Raw genomic sequence first — 18,581 nt, 5'->3', positions numbered from 1 at the left:
GGTTTGAGGTACATTTGCAGAGAAAAACCAGCCTGTGTTTCAGCATATTCCCCACTGAAGTCTACATGAATTATCTCAGTAACTCCAGTAAACCAGAATTTAATCACTGGCTTAGCCAGAATCCCCTCAGATCTCGGTCCCAGCACATTACACAACAAGACACAGAGCAGTCCTGACAAGAGAAAAAAGTCCATTTCAGCAACACAACTACATCTCATAAGCCGTGGTTTTAAGAGATTAAAACCCAAGTGCATGGACTCCATTGGATACAATCACCTCTCTCTCACTTCAAAGCAGAATGCAAACCTGTAGATACAATCACATGTGCATATGCATACACATATAAACATGGCTATACACATGCATAAACATGTTATGCATTAATCTAAGAGTGTGTGTAGGTGTATATAATGTAGATATGTACACACACACGGGTTCGTAAATATATTAAAAGCCCATACCTCAGGAAGAAGGAGTTCTGTTCTTCTGGGATGCAGGTCAGATGTGTTGCAATGCCGTGTTCTTAATATAAATCGGATCTGTGCTCAGGACCATGATTTTGTGCCAAAGGATCCCTGAGACCAAGACGAAAAATGAGTTGTAGTACACATCCCACGTGCTAGTTTTGGCAGTAATTTCATATGATGACACAGAGCAACTATGAATTCATTTTACTAAAACAATTACTGAGAAGTTCTAAAAATTAATGCTTCTGCTGCACTTCTGCTCATGAGCCATGAGGGGATCTTTGTCTTTCAGCATTACAATGCTCAAGAAAAAAAGAAAGGATTCTGGTTTATGGTTCTGAGTCAGTCTTTTTCTTACTAACATATGGCCCCATTTTTTTCAGATTCTTTAAGCAAGTTGTAAACATAAACTTTGATGTACATGGAATTTGATTCATGAAGAGTTTAATTTGCCTAGTATAAAAGATTCACACAGGTTGTATAACATCATTAAATTATGCTTGTAGTTTGAACAGTATCTATTGAGGAAAGCAGAACTTTTTCCCTGGGGTCCATTTATCACTGTTTGCTTCTAATTAGAAAACTAAAAATACAATATGCATGACTCACATTATCAGTGTTGTCTTTGGACTGATGTATCATTCCACAGGAATTTTTATTCATTTCCTAATTAATCTCTCTCTTTTTTTTCTTTTCTTTTTTTTTTTAAGGTTTCTGACAGCTGTGACTCCATCTTTGTTAATGGCAAGGAAATGAAAAGCAAAGTGGATACTATTGTTAACTTCACTTATCAGCATTTCACCACACAATTAGAAGTGACAGTCTGGGTTCCAAGGCTCCCGCTGCAGATAGAGATCTCTGATACTGAGCTTAGCCAGATCAAAGGCTGGAGGATACCCGTCACCTCCAATAAAAGGTATGCTTACAGCATTGGCACAGTCCAGGTACGTGCCCAGGGCCTCACATTTTAGAACACAAGAAATCTGTAGAGTATTTCTCACAATCTAAGTTTTCCTATTTAAAATTAGCTTTATAGTCTGTCTCAGCCTTCATTAAAACAGCTAACAATTATATTGGTAGGCTACATTTTATCCTGATCCATATAGTTTAAAAGTCAGTGCCTTTGCCTGGTGTGTTAATTAATCCACACAATCTCAGGAAACTGTATCATACAGCCCGATGTGCAAATCTCAGCAAAAGAATCTGGACCTCTCCTATCCTGAATGTGACATCACGCGTATGTGTGTCTGTTTTATTCAGTGCGGCCAGGGCTTACGTTTCTGTCTACAGTGCGAAATAAAACAGGGCCAGGGAGGCACTTGGGTCACTAGGCACTGTCAGGTGCTTTGACTAGATGATCTTTAGAGGTCCCTTCCTGCTGATTTCAGTACATGATGGGGGATGACATGGTTGAGAGCTGCCCTGCAGAAAAAGGCTTGGAGGTGCTGGTCGATGAGAAGCTTGACATGAACTGGCAAGGTGCACTTGCAGCTCAGGCGGCCAACTGTGTCCTGGGCTACATCAAAAGCAGCATGGCCAGCAGGGAAAGGGAGGGGATTCTGCCCCTCTGTTCCTCTCTTGTGAAACCTCATCTGGAGTATTGTGTCCAGTTCTGGAATCCTCAACATAAGAAGGAGATGGAACTGTTGGAATGGGTTCAGAGGAGGCTACAAAGATGATCTGAGGGCTGCAGCAACTCACATACGAGGACAGGCTGAGAGAGTTGGGGTTGTTCAGCCTGGAGAAGAGAAGGCTCCGAGGACACCTTATAGCGACCTCCCAGTACCTGAAGGGGCTACAAGAAAGCTGGGAAGGGGCTTTTCACAGTCATGCATTGATTGAGGTGGAATGGGTATGAACTGGAGAGGGGCAGATTTAGACTAGACAGAAGGAGGAATTTCTTCATGATGAGGGTGGTGAGGCCCTGGCCCAGGTTGCCCAGGGAAGCTGTGGCTGCCCCATCCCTGGAGGTGTTCAAGGCCAGGTTGGATGGGCCTTGGGCAGCCTGATCCAGTGGGAGGTGTCCCTGCCCATGGCAGGGGGGCTGGAACTGCATAATCTTTCAGGTCCCTTCCTACCCAAACTATTCTATGATTCTATGATTAGAAGACTATGATTTAGTAGATCTGAATTAGGTGAAAAACCCCACTTATGCTCCTATGGAACTATATTCTGATGAACAAATTCTACCAGGACAAATGTGGTTGAGGGGAAAAAAAGGAAGAGGAGGGGAAGCTCTGTTCTGTCCCTACTGAAAACCAGTTGTAGAATAACCACCATTTGGACAATTTGCAAGATTAAGAGCTTCCAGGAACACTGCTGTATTGGTGGATTTTAGGTTAAGTTGAGAAATGCTACTGGAGAACAAGGCATGACACCAGCTCAAATTTATACTACAGCGAGAAAGCATTTCTGGCAGCAGTAGCTGTAGTGCTAAACACTGTGGCAGTTCTAGCAAAAGCGCTCGATTTGCCCAGGAGGACATCTCAGCTATTGAAGAGCCTTAAAGAGCCCAAACAGACAGCAGTGAATTAGAATTATCTAACACTTTATGAGGGCATAAAACTAACGGTAATAGGACACAATTTACAGGATGCTTAGCTGAAGAGCTCCAAAGAAGGGGCCTGACTTCTGGCTATAACAGAAGATGTTGATGAGGAACTGGTATGAGATAAATTTGTGTGTTTGCTTCAGTGATGAAGGCAAAGTTGCCATGTCTGGAAGGAAGAGATGTGCTAGGTGATGAATGAATGGAAGATATACTGACTGCTTAAAGTTTCACTTAACTTACCTTCTTCTGCCTGTAGCGTGCCTAGGCTGTAACACTCCCTTAGGTGCAGCTACTGCTAAAACCACTGGGGATTTTGCTGAGTAAAAGGTTGCAGGATTAGGCTGTTAGTGTTTATTATAGGAGTAAACATTCAGCAGCAAGCTCAGTGAGTCAGACATTCAACTGTGGCTAATGGTCGTGGACATTCTGACTTTAAACCCATTACACACAGTGCTGGAAATTTACCCCCTGGTGTCTAGTTCTGATTTATTTGGCCAGCTGAAATAAAGATAACGGCCTGAGAGCCTGCTATGTTTGCAAGCTGGCAAAAGGTGCGAGTTTGCTGCTGTTCAGATTGCATCTGAACTGCTGGCACATCTTCAGCAAACGTTTTCCGTGAGGGGTGGAAGAGAAAGTATGGACAGTGCATCATCCCCTAGAATTGCAGCTGGTGGTTTATGACATTGTGTGTCAGCAGCCCATGCTCATGTGAATGGGCAAGGTTTCAACTAGAAATAAATCCTCTCTTATTTTATGGAACATTCATGTGGATCTTTTTTTAACTGGGAGGAACGTTCTAAATCAATGGCCAGTCTAGGATCAGCATTAGTTGTGTTCACTCTGACATTTACTTCATACATAAAATTTTTACATTTCCTTTATTTTTAAATTTGAATAGGTTTTACTTGAGATTTAGAATTTAGTTTCCTTCCTTCCTTCCTTCCTTCCTTCCTTCCTTCCTTCCTTCCTTCCTTCCTTCCTTCCTTCCTTCCTTCCTTCCTTCCTTCCTTCCTTCTTCTTTATTTTTCTCTTTAATTTTTAATCCTCTTATACCTCTCTCTCCTCTATAGCTCCATGTTTCCCAGTATCCTAAATATGGGGGAGTTTTTATGAGTTTTCAAATGGTGACCTGAAGCACACAAGACATTTGGACTAGAGTCAGGAGCTGCAGGTTGGCTTCCTGAATCCTCATTCAGTGATGTAGCCAAAAGGCCACATTGGCTTATTCTGCACAAAGGCTCAGCCTGTAACCCTGCACAGTGCCCTCCCGGTCTGTATAATACAATGTTAGTGATGTACCATGAGCAGGTTGGCTTGTGTAAGTCCTGAGAATAGGTTTGAAAGAGAGAGGAGTGTGCTTTAATCTTTTAAAAAAGATCAAAAAAAGATCAAAAAGACCAAAATCCAAGCATTTCCCAGCAGGTGTGGTGGCCATAGCATTGTATTGCTTCAGCTTCATTTTCATGTAAGAATTTGCAGCTTCCATGAGGCTTTTGATATCTATCCTTAAAGGAAACTAATTTAAAAGGAAGAGGGCATTTAACTCATGGATTTTTTTTTAAAGTCCCTGCCATAGGCTTAGGCTGTCTTAAATTTAGGTTTAGTTACACGCAGCCCACAGGTCAACTAAAACTACGTCACTGTCCTCAGGTTTGGTCATGGAGGGATTGCAGAATTACTTCTTTTTCTTTCCTCACCTCAGAGCAGACAAAACAGTCCTCTACTCTTCTCCTGTCCATGAGGGCTGGTATCTTCGCACCACTCCCTTCTCTTCTCAGCAAGAACCACACATTGCTATAAAGTAACTCATCAGTATGCTGAAGGCAAAATTTTTGAGCATTTCTTATGGGGATTTTGCAGAGGTACCTCAGCAACCTCCAGCCATTCCTTCATCTCCTCTGGCTCCCCCACTGCCTCATTCTCAAAGGCTCAGCGTGGCTGTGCTGGTTCAGTTGTCTTGAGGGGCTGAGCCAGATGGCAAAATATAACTGGGTTTACCATAATCTTTGAAATATTTTTATTGGTGCTGTCAACAAAAGAAATGCTTGTAAAACTCCTGCCTCAGCATCGCTGTCCTTCATCCGAATGTAGCTGCTTCTATTTCAGACCTGAAAAAGCGTTTATATGCTCCAAATCACATCTGTTCTTTCCAATGATGTTTGTTGATCTAATAAAATATATTGCTTTCCCTATAAACCCTGTCATGTTTGTAATTGTAAAATACATGTGATTACAGACATGTTTGCTTCCCTGACTTGTTGAGTAATGTCCACAAAGCAATGAAAAAGGCTTCACCAAAACTTTGTAAGTGCCACATGCCTAGCTCAGTTTGAACCGTGTCAGCTTTCACCTCATCTGAATTGCTGGAAGAGCAGGAACTTCCTAGAGGAACATTAAAAACAGGCTGTCAGAAACCAGGAAAAACCCAATATCCTCTATGCAAGAGGAATAATACAATTTACCCAATCACTCTGTAAAAATACAATGAACCTTTATTATTACCCAGTGGAGAACTAGATCTATGGGCGTGTGCTGCTGCAGAGACGAAGGGCCTCCCTTTCCAGGAGAAAGTCAGCTCCATGGATCGGCTCATGACTAATGCATGGTGCATGGTCCTTGGACTAGCATGGGCTAACAGAAACCCAGCTCCTGTAATGGGCTGCAAAAAAGCCCTCAATCTCAGCAAACAAAAGGTGTATATTTAAATTAAAGTCTAATATTTGAGTGTAGAAGTGGCAGAGGCAGACTCTGCTGGTCTAACGGGAACATTTATTTTGATTCTTCATGCATCCGCAAAATAATTATCACCTTCTTGAAGTTCTTCACTGGCTCTGTGTGTAGCCATTTACATGGGAGGAGGGGCTTCAGCTTGCATTAATAGCAATTGCCTGGATAAAGTCTCACGGAACAAGTTGGAAATTTAATTTAAGTAAATATTTGCAACTGGGATAGCTCATGGTTTTCATGAGGCTTCCAGGGAGGCAGGCATCATGCAGCATGACTCCAGCATGAACTTTGATCTGCATCTGGCCTTCCTGAACAACAGCTGATAAAGCTGTGTGATTAAGTCATAGTGACTGCAAAGCTCTGAGTGGCATAAACCTTCAAACCTGCAAAACAGTAAAGCCAGGCATGGCTTTTCTTAGGAATTGCAGTCTATAGAGCTAACGGTTAATTAGGTGGTAGCTCTGCTTTGGTCCTCTCTAGTCCTAGAGACAAAACCAGGAAACTTTGCCTAAGTTAAATGCAGGAAAAAATAAACTGCTTTAGTTAAACCTTTGTGTGAGAGCTGCCATACTTTAAGGCGAATTAAATGAAACTGGGTTCAAACCATTCCATTTGTGACTAACATCTGCACAAAGCTTAAACACACAGTAAATTCACTCCTTTGGTTAATTGACTTCCACGTAGAAAAGGCCACAGAGACTTTTGTTAACAGGCAGATGGTATTTTCAAGATCTGTAAAGGTATCAAATCACATTTCTTCTTGAACTGTGAGGGGAGCCATGTGCAGCTGATTTCTGTAGCTTTCACTAAATCAACTTCTAGCGTCTTATATTTTGTATCTAACATAGATTTTATTTTTTTCAATTAGAGATGTTGCAAATGCTTTTTAAATACATGACTCTTTGTAAGTATTTCAAATTGAAAACCAGCACAACTGATTTCTTTAGGGTTTTTAAAGAGGAAATTAGCATCTGGCCCAGGAAGTGGATGCCTGGTTTGAGAGTGGTGCAAATTAAAAGAGACATACTTACAGTGCTCACAGACAGTGTCTATAATATAGAGTTGACAGATCACTGATTATATCAGTGCTCGCAGGCACCCCTGTAACAGGGATGCTGTTTTAACTCCACTCTCTGTCAAAGGCTTTCTCTGTGTGAAATCTAAATTAAATGTAATTCTGGCAATGTTAGTTCACTCTAGAAAAGCAAAAAAACTTCCAAGCAACTCTGCCAAATGGCAATAAATAGGATAAGAAAGATTCTGAGAGACACCCAGAGCAAACCTTGGAGATGACCAAGTGGGGGAAAAAAGCACAATATGCAGCAATAGCTTAAATTCATGAGAATGTGTCTTAAAAAGAAAATGAGCTTGCTGCTTAATGAAGGATTTTAAGCCTACTGAAAACACTGCAACCAGAAGTTAAGACTCTAAAGGGAACTATGCAATTCAAAGCATCTCAAACGTTTTGTTTGGCCCATAGAGACAGACTTACCAACTGAGTCACGGATTTGTGGCTTTGAAGTGGAAATGGATATCATCTGCCTAAAAAAAAAAAAAAGAAAGAACTTGAATTGGTACCTAGTAAAGCAGACTTGCAAAGCTTATATTGAAAATTCAAACACCTCGCTTTTTTCTTTGCACTGATGCAAGAAGGGACCTTGCCCTTTCCATGGCTTAGGGATGCTTTTCTGATGTGCCACATTTGCATGCAACAGAAGCCATGTATTTCTAAGGAGAAGTATACAGATACAAATACAAAACAGAGCCCTTGCTGTTGTTAGCAATACCACAAGGAAAGAGTGGGACTTGAATCGTCTCTTTTGGGTTGGTGGTACTGGCTGCACATACAGTCTTAAGCCTGGTAATGAGGACAGGAGCGCTCTCTCATGCTCTCTCTCCCTCTCTTTCTCTCTCTCTGTTGTTCCATAACACTCTGTATCTGGTCAATTTTCCCACAACTTGCATTTCTGAGCTGTATGGGACTCGGGTTGAAAAATTCTTCCTCTCAAAGTCGTTTTGAATATATTTCCTCTTGAAGAGTCCAGTAGTCTAAGGTTTTAAACAGTAAAAGTAGAAATAAATAAATGTTGAAATAAATATGAGTCACAGTAATACATTGAATCTGAGTAAAACATGTGCTTATGTAACAGAAAAAGGAGTTCTGTAAAAAAAATGAGGTTAGTGTGAATGTTGAATGTGTGAATATTTTTCTTCAAGCCAAAGAACAGTGGTTCTGTGCCTCTCTTCCCATAAGAAAATGGGTTCTCACTGGTCCTGTGGTTCTTCTTCCCAAAATCCCATAAGTATTTCTTACCTGAATTCCTGTGGGTTCTTCTCCAGTTCTGCACAGGTACTAATGTTACTGCCTGTATTACTAAAAGAGTAAATCCTGAAGTCTCAGGCCTAAACCTGGTTTTCCCAAAGTCTGATATTAGTCAGAGATGAGTTATGTTTTAGATGAGCTGAAGAGGGTCAGAACACAGGAATAAATTTGAATTGGGGACATTAAGGAGTTCATAAACTGTTATAAAGCCAAAAGCAACCTAAATAGACATAGGGCACATAAGCTCTATGAATATCTCCCTTACTTTCCTTGCAGTTGTTTAGCTGACCGGCCAGCTTCAACTCAGTCCAGATTGACGCTTTGGTGGTAAGGAGAGAACAATTGAAAATACTATTTGCTTGAGGCCAAATACATATATATTTGGCTAAAAATTGATGTATTGAAAATGTATTTCCAGTGTATTAGATTCTGTAATACCAAGACTTTCTATCATTTTGAAGAGCACAGGGGCTTTTCCTAGATATGTTTTCAGCTTTCTGTTTGTCACGAAACTATTTGTAACAAAAGCAATTCTGTTTTGTAATAGTTTTTCATCACTCGTATTTCAAAGGAGAAGATAAAGGAACACAGTAAACACAAAACTACTTCCCAAAATAGTGTGAAAAACAAGAGGCTTACCCTGTGTTTCCTACCCTTGCCCTGGAGTGGCTCAAAAAATAAGTAAAGGAGGAAGGCAAATATTTCTGAGCAATGAATTCCACAGCACGAGGGCATAAGTAGAAGTGACCACCTAGTGCTTAATACTTGACTTGAAAGAGGGAAGAGAATCCATGTGTTTGTCCAAAGGAATAAACAGTGATAACAGAAGAATTGCTGGGAAATTGGGCTTTAAATCAGACAAAATTCTGTGAGATGTTGCAGCACTGCTGTCATGCACAAGTCACTGTGGTATCTTACACAAGGCTTAAGGAAAGCTGTTATATTGCCGTGGGTTAAATGTTGCAAGGGGGACAGGTAATTAGAAAATGATGAATAAAGTGTGTCTAATTCCGCAGTTGTTTCTGTGGGGTGAGTGTTTGTCTCACCAGCCTGGCATGGTAATGATGTCCTGAGTGGTAATGTATGTGCCTTATTTGGTTTTTTGGAAGCTCGTGTAGTTATTACATGACCAAGTATACCAGGCACTTGCATGAACTGTATGAGATTTAATGGTATATTTCTCAATTGCAAAGGGCTTAATGAACCTGTAAATAGAGACCTGGAATAAAGTGAGGTGGCATTACCTAGGCAAGGAATCCTGAATGCGTTACAGTGGTTCTGAAGAGATGATCAAAGAGATACAAATATTATGGGCAAATGGAGGAAAGCATGCTAAGATCTGTTCTCCCATCCCTACCAAGATGCTACAGGGGTTTGTTCCAGAATTGCCTTCTAAACATTTTACACTGCTTTGTTTATCCCTCTGCAAGACTTGAGTGCCACTAGGAGCCATGGTGAACAAGCGCTGGTCCCACTGAAATCTCAGCACTGGCAGACAAGTTGCTGGGAGGTCCCACTCAAACAAAGAATTCACCGACAGAAGTGACAGCAGCTTTTGAATTGTGCAGCACAAAAAAATCTGGACAAGCATCTCACCTAGATTTAGTAACCTACACCCCCAAAATCTGGTTTCCATTTCTCACACAGTAGCAAACAATGAAAACATTACTGTATTTGAAAATACTGTGCAACTAAATCTCTGCAGTGCCAAATCAGATAACAAACCTGGATCTATTTACAGGCCTACCCGGGACAGTGAGGACGAAGAGGATGATGAGAAAAAAGGAAAAGGTTGTACCCTGCAGTATCAGCATGCCATGGTGCGAGTCCTCACACAGTTTGTAGCTGAATCCTCTGAGCTTGGAGGCCACTTGACCTATATGCTAGGCTCTGAGTGGCAGTTTGACATCACTGACCTTGTGACTGATTTCATGAAGGTAGAAGAACCCAAGATTGCTAAGCTTCAAGACGGCCGAATTCTGGTTGGTCGTGAGCACGGCATCACCACAGTCCAGGTACAGCCTGACGTGTCTCTGCAGCTTCCATAGAGAGAGTTCTGGAAGCACACACACAACACTTAGTTAGCTTATAAAATTAATTGCTCTTAGAAAAAAACAAGTTGAAGAAAATTATATGCCGAATAGAAAAGGGAGTTGGAGCGGGTTTTCATTTTTTCTGTTTGTCACTTCCATAAAATACCTGTAGGTGAAACTTCCAAAGGGATTATCCATGTTAATGTGATTAGCAAAGAGATTTTCTCAACAGTGAAACAGGTTACACGCACGCCACTAATTTAAATGGGACCTTATGAACCTAACTGTTAGGGAATTCTACCAAACAGCTACCTGTATATGCTTAAACATCTTTGAAAAATTAGCCCCTTTATGTTCACAGAACACAAAAAATGGACAGAAAAATAATCTTCAGAAATCTTTCAGAGTGTTCATGTTCACCACTTGTCTCTCTATCTTACTTCATGCATATTTCTTAAATGAAATAGAGGAACACAAGCATTAGGGCTCTTCTTATTAACTGTGAGTATCCATTATGTTCCAGTCACGCTAAGTTTCTTTTGTAGTCAACAAATAGAAACAGGTACTTTTAGGGCTCAGCTCCCTTCAACCTAAAAGAAATGTTAGACAGAGGTCAAGGGATTTCTGCCCTTAGAATGTCTCTTTCACTCTAGTGACTATAAAAGAGCAGAAGGTAGCTATGCTGTAGGTTGCTGTTGTTTTGACAAATTGCACCTCAAATATTTTGGGCTTGAACCAGCCCTTTCTGGCATCAGTAGAAAGGCGACTGTCTCCTGGTGAGCATGTTAGAAACAAAGTATTAGAGCAAAGTGACAGGACTATTTTGTCATTGAAAAATGTAGACAGGCACCCAGTGGAATTTTCAGAGTCCTTTTGCAAATCTCTCTTTCATTTCTTTCAGGTCCTCTGTCCTTACAAAGGCATCAGGCCAAGTTCCTATCAGGCAGACTTTGTACTTATTTATTTCCTTATTGAGTTTCAGCATTAATCAGTGTCTTACACTATGTCTTGCACTATACTGCATTCGTAGGAGGTTTTATAGACCACACAAAAAATGACTTTTTTCTTTAAAAATCAGATCTGTTTATTTTAATCTATACTCCATTGTTGAGATGAAGCTAGAATTTTGAAGCGATTGGTTGTTCTACTAATTTTTTTTTTTTTTGGTCAAGGAAGTAATTTAGCAGGAAACGAATGCAATGTCTTGGGGGAAACATAGGTTATAGGTTTTACATGGATGTGACAGAACTGAGATTAATCCAAAGTGTTAGGCCGATTAGAGCCTTTACAGCACCGTTAGTTGCTGTTTCATGCAAGGCGTTTGCTTTTTCTTTCAAGGTCCTGTCACCTCTTTCTGATTCCATCTTGGCAGAGAAGACTGTGATAGTTCTAGATGACCGTGTAACCATTACAGATCTAGGAGTACAACTGGTTTCAGGCTTGTCCCTCTCCTTACAAATCAGCAAAGGAAATAAGAGAGCTATCGTTTCAACCACCTCTGCATATGATATCCTTCATACTCCAAAACAGGTACGATCCAAAACAGTGTTTAGAATTAACGTCTTTGTTTACTGCACTTTGTCAGAAGCTGGGGAAAAGCTACTTGCTGGAAATTTTAGGCAGCACATAGAATGTATGACTGTGAAAAGCAGTAACTTCACACAGCAAAGGCTCACTGACCAAGTCCTACAGGTGTAAATGATCATACAGAATGACCAGGAAACTCTTCAGAACTAGCCTGGAACCTGCATAACACGGATGTTTCTGCAGCATTACCCATGCGCAGACAGCACTTACATGCCACTCCAGACACTTTTTCTCTGGGAAAATATGACTTAGCTGTGTAGGCAGAGGTAGAAACTCCACACCTTAACAGTCACACAAAGTCAGTTCAGCCAAAAGGACCTTTTGTCTGCAGGTACAGAAGTTTTCATTAGATGAGTTCGAGCTTACTTCAGATCGTATAATGTGAGGATGTAAATAGCTTTCCATGTGTCTTTTTAATTGTATTTATTATAGAATGGAAACTGTGTCACTAGACAAAGGGTAACTACCTTTTTAGCACTAGCAATTTGGAGTAAGCTGACAGATTGTTCTGGTGAAAACATTCTTTAAAATGGTGGGTTTGTGTGGTTTTTTTTTATATAGTCCCAGGAAGGACTACAATCACTTTTGCATATTTCACATAATCTTGCATATTTGAAAGCATGACGGAAAATGTAAAATACTGCATTGAGATGTGTTCTTAACCTAGTTTGTTTCAATGGGCTGAATGGGATCACCATTCCAACACAACAGCTCTGCACGTTGTATTAAATATGGCATTAGAACTGCAGTATTACAGAAGTCCCCCACTTAAGCCCTTTATAAAATTAATTAACCAGGATTTTGAAAATATGATTATTTTCATCACAAGGCCCTGGCATTCAAGAGGCTTTGCGCTTCAGACTGAAAAAAAGAGCATCTTTGATTAAATTTAGACCGTGGCTTTGATAGCTCCTGAAGATGAGATAAATGCCTAAGTGGTCTAGAAGGCACAAATCTACAAGAAGAAAATAAGAAGCAGAGTAGACATTTAAATTGTCTTTTTCTTTTAGAAACAAAATAAACCAAATTTAAGCTTTATTTTGCAAATGTCTAAAATCCTTAAACAACTGAGTGTCTGGCATGTGCTCTGTTGCCTTTCACACATTTTTTTTCTCATCCTCTTTCTCCCCAGGAAGCCATAGTCAGTGCCTGGATTTTGTTCAGTGATGGGTCAGTGACACCATTAGATATCTATGACTCCAAGGACTTCTCGATCACCATCACTTCGCTGGATGAGATGGTAGTGTCTGCACACCAAAACTTTCAGTCTAAATGGCCTGTGGTAGTGGCAGAAGGAGATGGGCAAGGACCTTTGATTAAAATTGAAATGGTCATCAGTGAGCCGTGTCAGAAGACTAAGCGGAAGAGTATTCTGGCTGTTGGGAAAGGAAGTGTCAAGGTAAAGTTTGGTCAAAAAGATTCTGACCAAAAAGGAAGCACGAATGACATTGATGATGTCAATAGAGATTTTAAAAGCCATGCAAGCAATTCTATAGAGAAACTTTCAGAACAAGAGAGGACAGCACAAGAATGGTCCAAAAACCATGAGGACATGTCCAGTCACGAGGACAATGCAAATAAAAGCACAACTTTCATATCTCCCATTGATCAGGAGTCCCTGGAGGACGGCCAGCTACAAAATAACCCAACTGCATTCACAGGTTTCCCTACGCAAGCAGAAATACCAGGAGACAATAATCCCAGTGATCTCACATTGTCTTCAAGAGGATTAACTGATTTGGAGATCGGCATGTATGCCCTGCTGTGTGTTTTCTGCTTAGCAATCTTGGTCTTTTTGATTAACTGTGTGGCATTTGCTTGGAAGTACAGGCACAAAAGGTTTGCTGTGAGTGAGCAAGGCAACATCCCCCATTCCCATGATTGGGTCTGGCTCGGAAATGAGGTTGAACTGCTGGAAAACCCAGTTGACATTTCGCTCCCATCAGAGGAGTGCACTACCATGATTGACAGAGGAATGCAGTTTGAAGAAAGCAACTTTCTCCTTAATGGGAGTTCTCAGAAGACTCTTCATAATCATATCCTCAGATCTTCTGAGTACCTTTGTGAAAAAGAAGTTAAAAGTGAACCTATAAATCCTTCTGGGCCAAAGCAGAAGCGAGTAAAGTTCACTTCATATACAACAATACTGCCGGAGGATGGAGGCCCCTACACCAATTCAATTCTATTTGACAGTGATGATAATATTAAATGGGTATGCCAAGATATGAATCTTGGTGATTCCAAGGAACTTAGGGACTATATGGAAAGACTGCAAGACAATATGTAAAACTACTTTCTTATGTTTGTAATCACCTTTATGCCTTCTGTTTATGGATGGTGGAGCAGTCGGTCCAGTCAGCAATAGGAACAAGACAGTCCAACCTTGGAGTTACTGAGATGATAACCTGGTAACACTGAGCTGGTACAAGAGGCTGGCTGGGTTAAACCTGTTTCACCGCAAACCAGGATGTGCCCCTAGAACAGCTACTTGTAGGTGTTGGAGGTGTCACACACGATGGCTGTTTTTGTATACTGCCTGGTACTAGCAAAATGCTAATACAACTACGCTCAGACTCAGAGGAGACTTCATCTGTTTGTCATCTCTCACGATAAATGGTAAATCAGAAAAGAAAGGAATATTTGTTTGCATTGATTTTTCTAGTCGTCGTCCTTTGTAAAGCACAGTGGACATTTCTTGCTTACAGCCCAAAACGAGGCTTACATTAAAAGTGATCTGAATGAATCTATTTTTATTGCCTATGTGCAATGCAGCCAAGTAGTCTCTTTATTTTTTACAGATATAAACCCCCCCATGTGGTTAATTTCTTCTCCTATTGTTTATGAATTTTATTTGGCTTAGGGAATATTAAATATTTTCTTTGAAGGGTTTTTTTTTGGTTGTACCAAAGTGTAGTACAGTAATATTTATAACGATTTAAGTTTTCTATTCATCTGCATCAGCCCCTAGAGATACCTCCTTCATCACAGATTATCTTTCTCCTTTCCATATGGGTCGTTAGTATTTGAAACATAGAAAGGTATTAGAACTAATACTGGGAAGGGTTTTATCTTCTTAGAGGGAACTGTAAATACAATAATAAACCCTGGAAAATAAAAATCAAGGAGTAGCCCTGGGTTTACTTTTGTCATTGCTAACATGAAAAAGTAACCTGCAACAAACCAGCACATACTTCAAAGGAAAATGCTTTGCTGAACCAGCAGTTCGGTTGACAATACACATTGTTGTCAGAATGAGAAAGCCAAATGTGGTATTGAATTGCAAAGGATAGGAAGGAAATTTCCTAGCAAATAAGCAAAGGCTTGGAGTCATTGTTACTCTGTGCTAATTAATACATTGGTGGTAGTGTTTAGCTGGACAAAGAAGTCCTTGCTCAACAGCTTATGGCCCAGATCTTGTCTAAAACATCTCCGATCATCAGGCTGCTAAAGAGAAAACCTTTACACCATGTTTCATTAAAAAAGGGAAGAAGGAAAGAAAAGACACTGGGCACATATAAAGTGACTATTCTCAGTTCTAACAAGGAAAACATGCTGGAGCCTCAAGCTGCCATTTCGTATGCGTTGAGTGTATTTTTTTTACTGAAGGATGATTGAAAGAAATTGAAAATTATAGTTAGAAAAAAACCTGAATCTGCATAACACTTACCAAAACCAATAAAGAACATGTTCTTGTGACGGATCCTATGCAATAAATACAAGATCCAAACTACAACTGTCTTACATACCGCAGCTCCCATCTTTTAAGTAAATCAAGATAAGATTTGGATTTTATAATTCAGTTCTGGTGTTAAATCAGACCAGACAACCTTAACTATGGGAAATTCCACATCTGGATCCTAACTGGGAACATGTTTAATATAACTGCTGCAAAACATGAGAATTTTAATGGTGAGGCTACAAAGCGAGGACACTGGGCTTACATAAGTGATTGGAGACTTAGGTTTGCTGGCACTGAACCGCATAGTGAGGAGATGGCATCTGTTATAATCTAATTTTAAGTAGAGAAAATAATAAAGCACAGAGCTGTTTCTGTTTCATAAGGGATGCAGCACTTGTGCGTCAAATACAGTCTTGGGTTGTTTAACAAATGTTTTCTCCTGTTTAAATGATCCAGACCTTGTAAGGAAATATTAATGCCTACTATGATCCTTATTGCTCACAACATAAAAATCCCTTTTTAGAATGTAATATCTCTTCCCAACATGTTGATTTCTATTTGGCCCAACCACAAACCAGGAATATTGTTCGCACAAAAGTAAATGGGTATAAACCAACCACAAATAAATGGAAATCAGAGGGAAAAAATACTTGCTGATGGTAGTTCTAGAGGGCAAACAGCACAGCTGTTTGGATGAATGCATACCCATCAGTTTACCAGTGAACTGATGATGTCAAAACATCTGGACTCCGTGGCCCATTTCTTCAGTGTGGCCCCAGTTCTGCTAAGCACACCAGTGGATGCTGAACTCCATCCCTAGTCAGTGCCACGTAAGCAGAATGAGTGCCTAGGGTTATACAGTTCTCCTTAGCTGCTCTTCTTGCTCATTAACAATTAACAGAAGGCAACAGCTTTACTTACTTGTTCAGGAACTTTTCCTTCAAGAGCTATGGCTTGAAACACTGAGGATCACTAAGTTCTGGTGCCTCTCTATGGTCATATTGTTGTGACCTTGAATTTGTATCTGAGGCCAAATCCCTGGCTGTCCGTAGTACCTACAAGCATCTCTACATTCTTGATGCAACCTAGTGTGTGGAGAAAGGACTGTCCTACACGCAGTGTGGACACTGCCAGAAGCCACCAAAGGAGACCTCAGACTTTTTCAGAATTTACTTGTCCTGTGGCTTGCAAACCCTGTGCTTTCAGATATTGCTGCTAAACAGGCTGCCCAGGGAGGTGGTTGAGTAGAGGTGTTTAAGGGACGGGTGGACGAGGTGCTGAGGGGCATGGTTTAGTGTTTGATAGGAATGGTTGGATGCGATGATCCGGTGGGTCTCTTCCTACCTGGTTATTCTATGATGCTATGATTCTAAAGGCAGTTATAAAAGCAGGTTCCAGGACTGTTAGCGTTGGGCCAGCAATACTTCCATTCTGGTGTTTGACTGAGCATGCATCTAAAATACACTCTGAGGGAGAAGCTGACTTGCTTCAATGAGGTTCTTAGGTGGCTCAGTGGCTGAATGTGGGGCTTCTTTAGAGTCCTGACTTGTGTAGTTCTAGACATCATACACAAATCTACGCCAAAGTTAAATTACAAATATAGGCTGTTAGAAAGGAGTACAGCCACTGGTGATCAGCTAAACAATGGAATTGGATACAGCATCTGCAAAAAAGACTCCTTCCCAAATCGGGCGATGGGAAAAAATAATGTACAACTGCTGATTCATATTACATTTGTTTTACATGACATGCCATTACATGAAAGTTCTTACAATAGAAAAATGGCAACACAAACCCCAAAAGAAGTGGGAAGAAAGAATTCTATTTTCAGTAAAAATGCGATAACACCATAAAGTGGAGTCATTCTGGATTTATTCTGGTTTAAGTGCTTACATTAGTTCTCATGAAATCAAAAGGAAATGGTTTAGATAAATATATTTAATGAAAAATATAGTTCTGAGGGGATCAGCCCTTTTAAAATGAAATATCTCAAATGTTAGCTTCAAAATAATTACATATGTCAAATGTAAGTAAATTTAATTTAAAATTAATTAAAAACTCCACCGTTAGATTTTCCTCAATGACTCTTTTAAAATAATGTCTTATGGAATAATGTCATATTCATGGGATATATAATATTCCACTTTGCTGTCAAAATGAACAGCATTTATAAGTTGATAAAAGAATCTCTGCTTTTGAGATTACAAAGTAAAAGTAGCCAAATGATCAAAAGGCACAACATGTATGTAAGTAAGTATGTGTGTGTGCAGGAAACTAGAATTGTCTAATAAACAAAGCAGAAACTATACTGACAGATTAATTAGAATTATGCTTCAGTAGGTGCCCAGGAAATCCACACGTGTAATTTAATACTGAGCAAACAGCAAATCTTACTTACGGCACATTTAGAGATAACATTGTGAGTGAGTTTCTTTGCTGGCTCCCAAGGAAAGACAGTGTGCCCTATCAATATGTATACCAGGAGACACTGGAAAAATTCTGTAAGCAAAGAGCGTATTAATGGAACATGGGGAGTTTGTGAGCTTTCAAAATTAAGCTGATGCCAGAATCTCAACTCTTGCAGTCAGAGCTGAGAGATTCTTGGTAGCTGAGCACTGGCATATAGAGAATGGAGGAGCAAGAGCTCGTAGTTCTCATCTGTGCAGAGCTTTTTATTTCCTTTGGCCATCACACACAGCCTAGCTCCATGTGGCTTCTCTATGCCTTCTTTCTTATTTAAATATGAACTTAGAAAACCAGTGCCCTGCTCTCCTCTTGATGTAGAACCACATAGATTAACATTTTGAGCTGCTGTTTCTTAATTCACATTGGGGAATGTACAAGAAAATCTTACAGCCATATGACACAGTGCAGTCCATTATATAATGGAAAAAACCCTGTATTTCAAGGTAGAGTACCCTATGAATGAAATACCAATTTTTCATAGTGGATATGCTCTTTTCTGAAATATAAACCATGTGCACTACATTGAAATACACTATAGTGTATTGTGAAATGCATACATTAATTGCTGAATCTATAACACTGAATATGTATATACATCACACCCAAGGTATTTATACAATATAAGTCTTAAATGTATAACATAATGAATTCTGTACAAAATAAACTGTAAGTTAAGACAATGAAAGAGAACTTTTATATCTGTGTAATTTGTATGTTAAGTTATTCAAGCCTCAGTTTTCATCTTTAA

At 40.0% G+C, this 18,581-nt stretch overlaps 1 protein-coding gene across 1 annotated transcript in view; it reads left to right on the top strand.

Annotated features, from left to right (window-relative positions):
- TMEM132B (transmembrane protein 132B) overlaps positions 1-15,988 on the top strand; it is a 255,895-nt gene extending 239,907 nt beyond the window's left edge. Inside the window, exons 6-9 of the mRNA XM_069871351.1 lie at positions 1,178-1,383; positions 9,810-10,083; positions 11,440-11,631; positions 12,821-15,988. Of these exons, the coding sequence (XP_069727452.1) occupies positions 1,178-1,383; positions 9,810-10,083; positions 11,440-11,631; positions 12,821-13,975 (1,827 nt within the window). The 3' untranslated portion in view covers positions 13,976-15,988. The remainder of the gene's footprint in view (positions 1-1,177; positions 1,384-9,809; positions 10,084-11,439; positions 11,632-12,820) is intronic.
- Positions 15,989-18,581: the final 2,593 nt, after the last annotated feature.

Source organism: Phaenicophaeus curvirostris, chromosome 17 (genome assembly GCF_032191515.1).
Source record: "Phaenicophaeus curvirostris isolate KB17595 chromosome 17, BPBGC_Pcur_1.0, whole genome shotgun sequence".
In the NCBI taxonomy this organism is placed as follows: domain Eukaryota; kingdom Metazoa; phylum Chordata; class Aves; order Cuculiformes; family Cuculidae; genus Phaenicophaeus; species Phaenicophaeus curvirostris.
The sequence above is the reverse complement of the archived record's forward strand: the minus strand, read 5'-3'. Positions and strand labels throughout refer to the sequence as shown.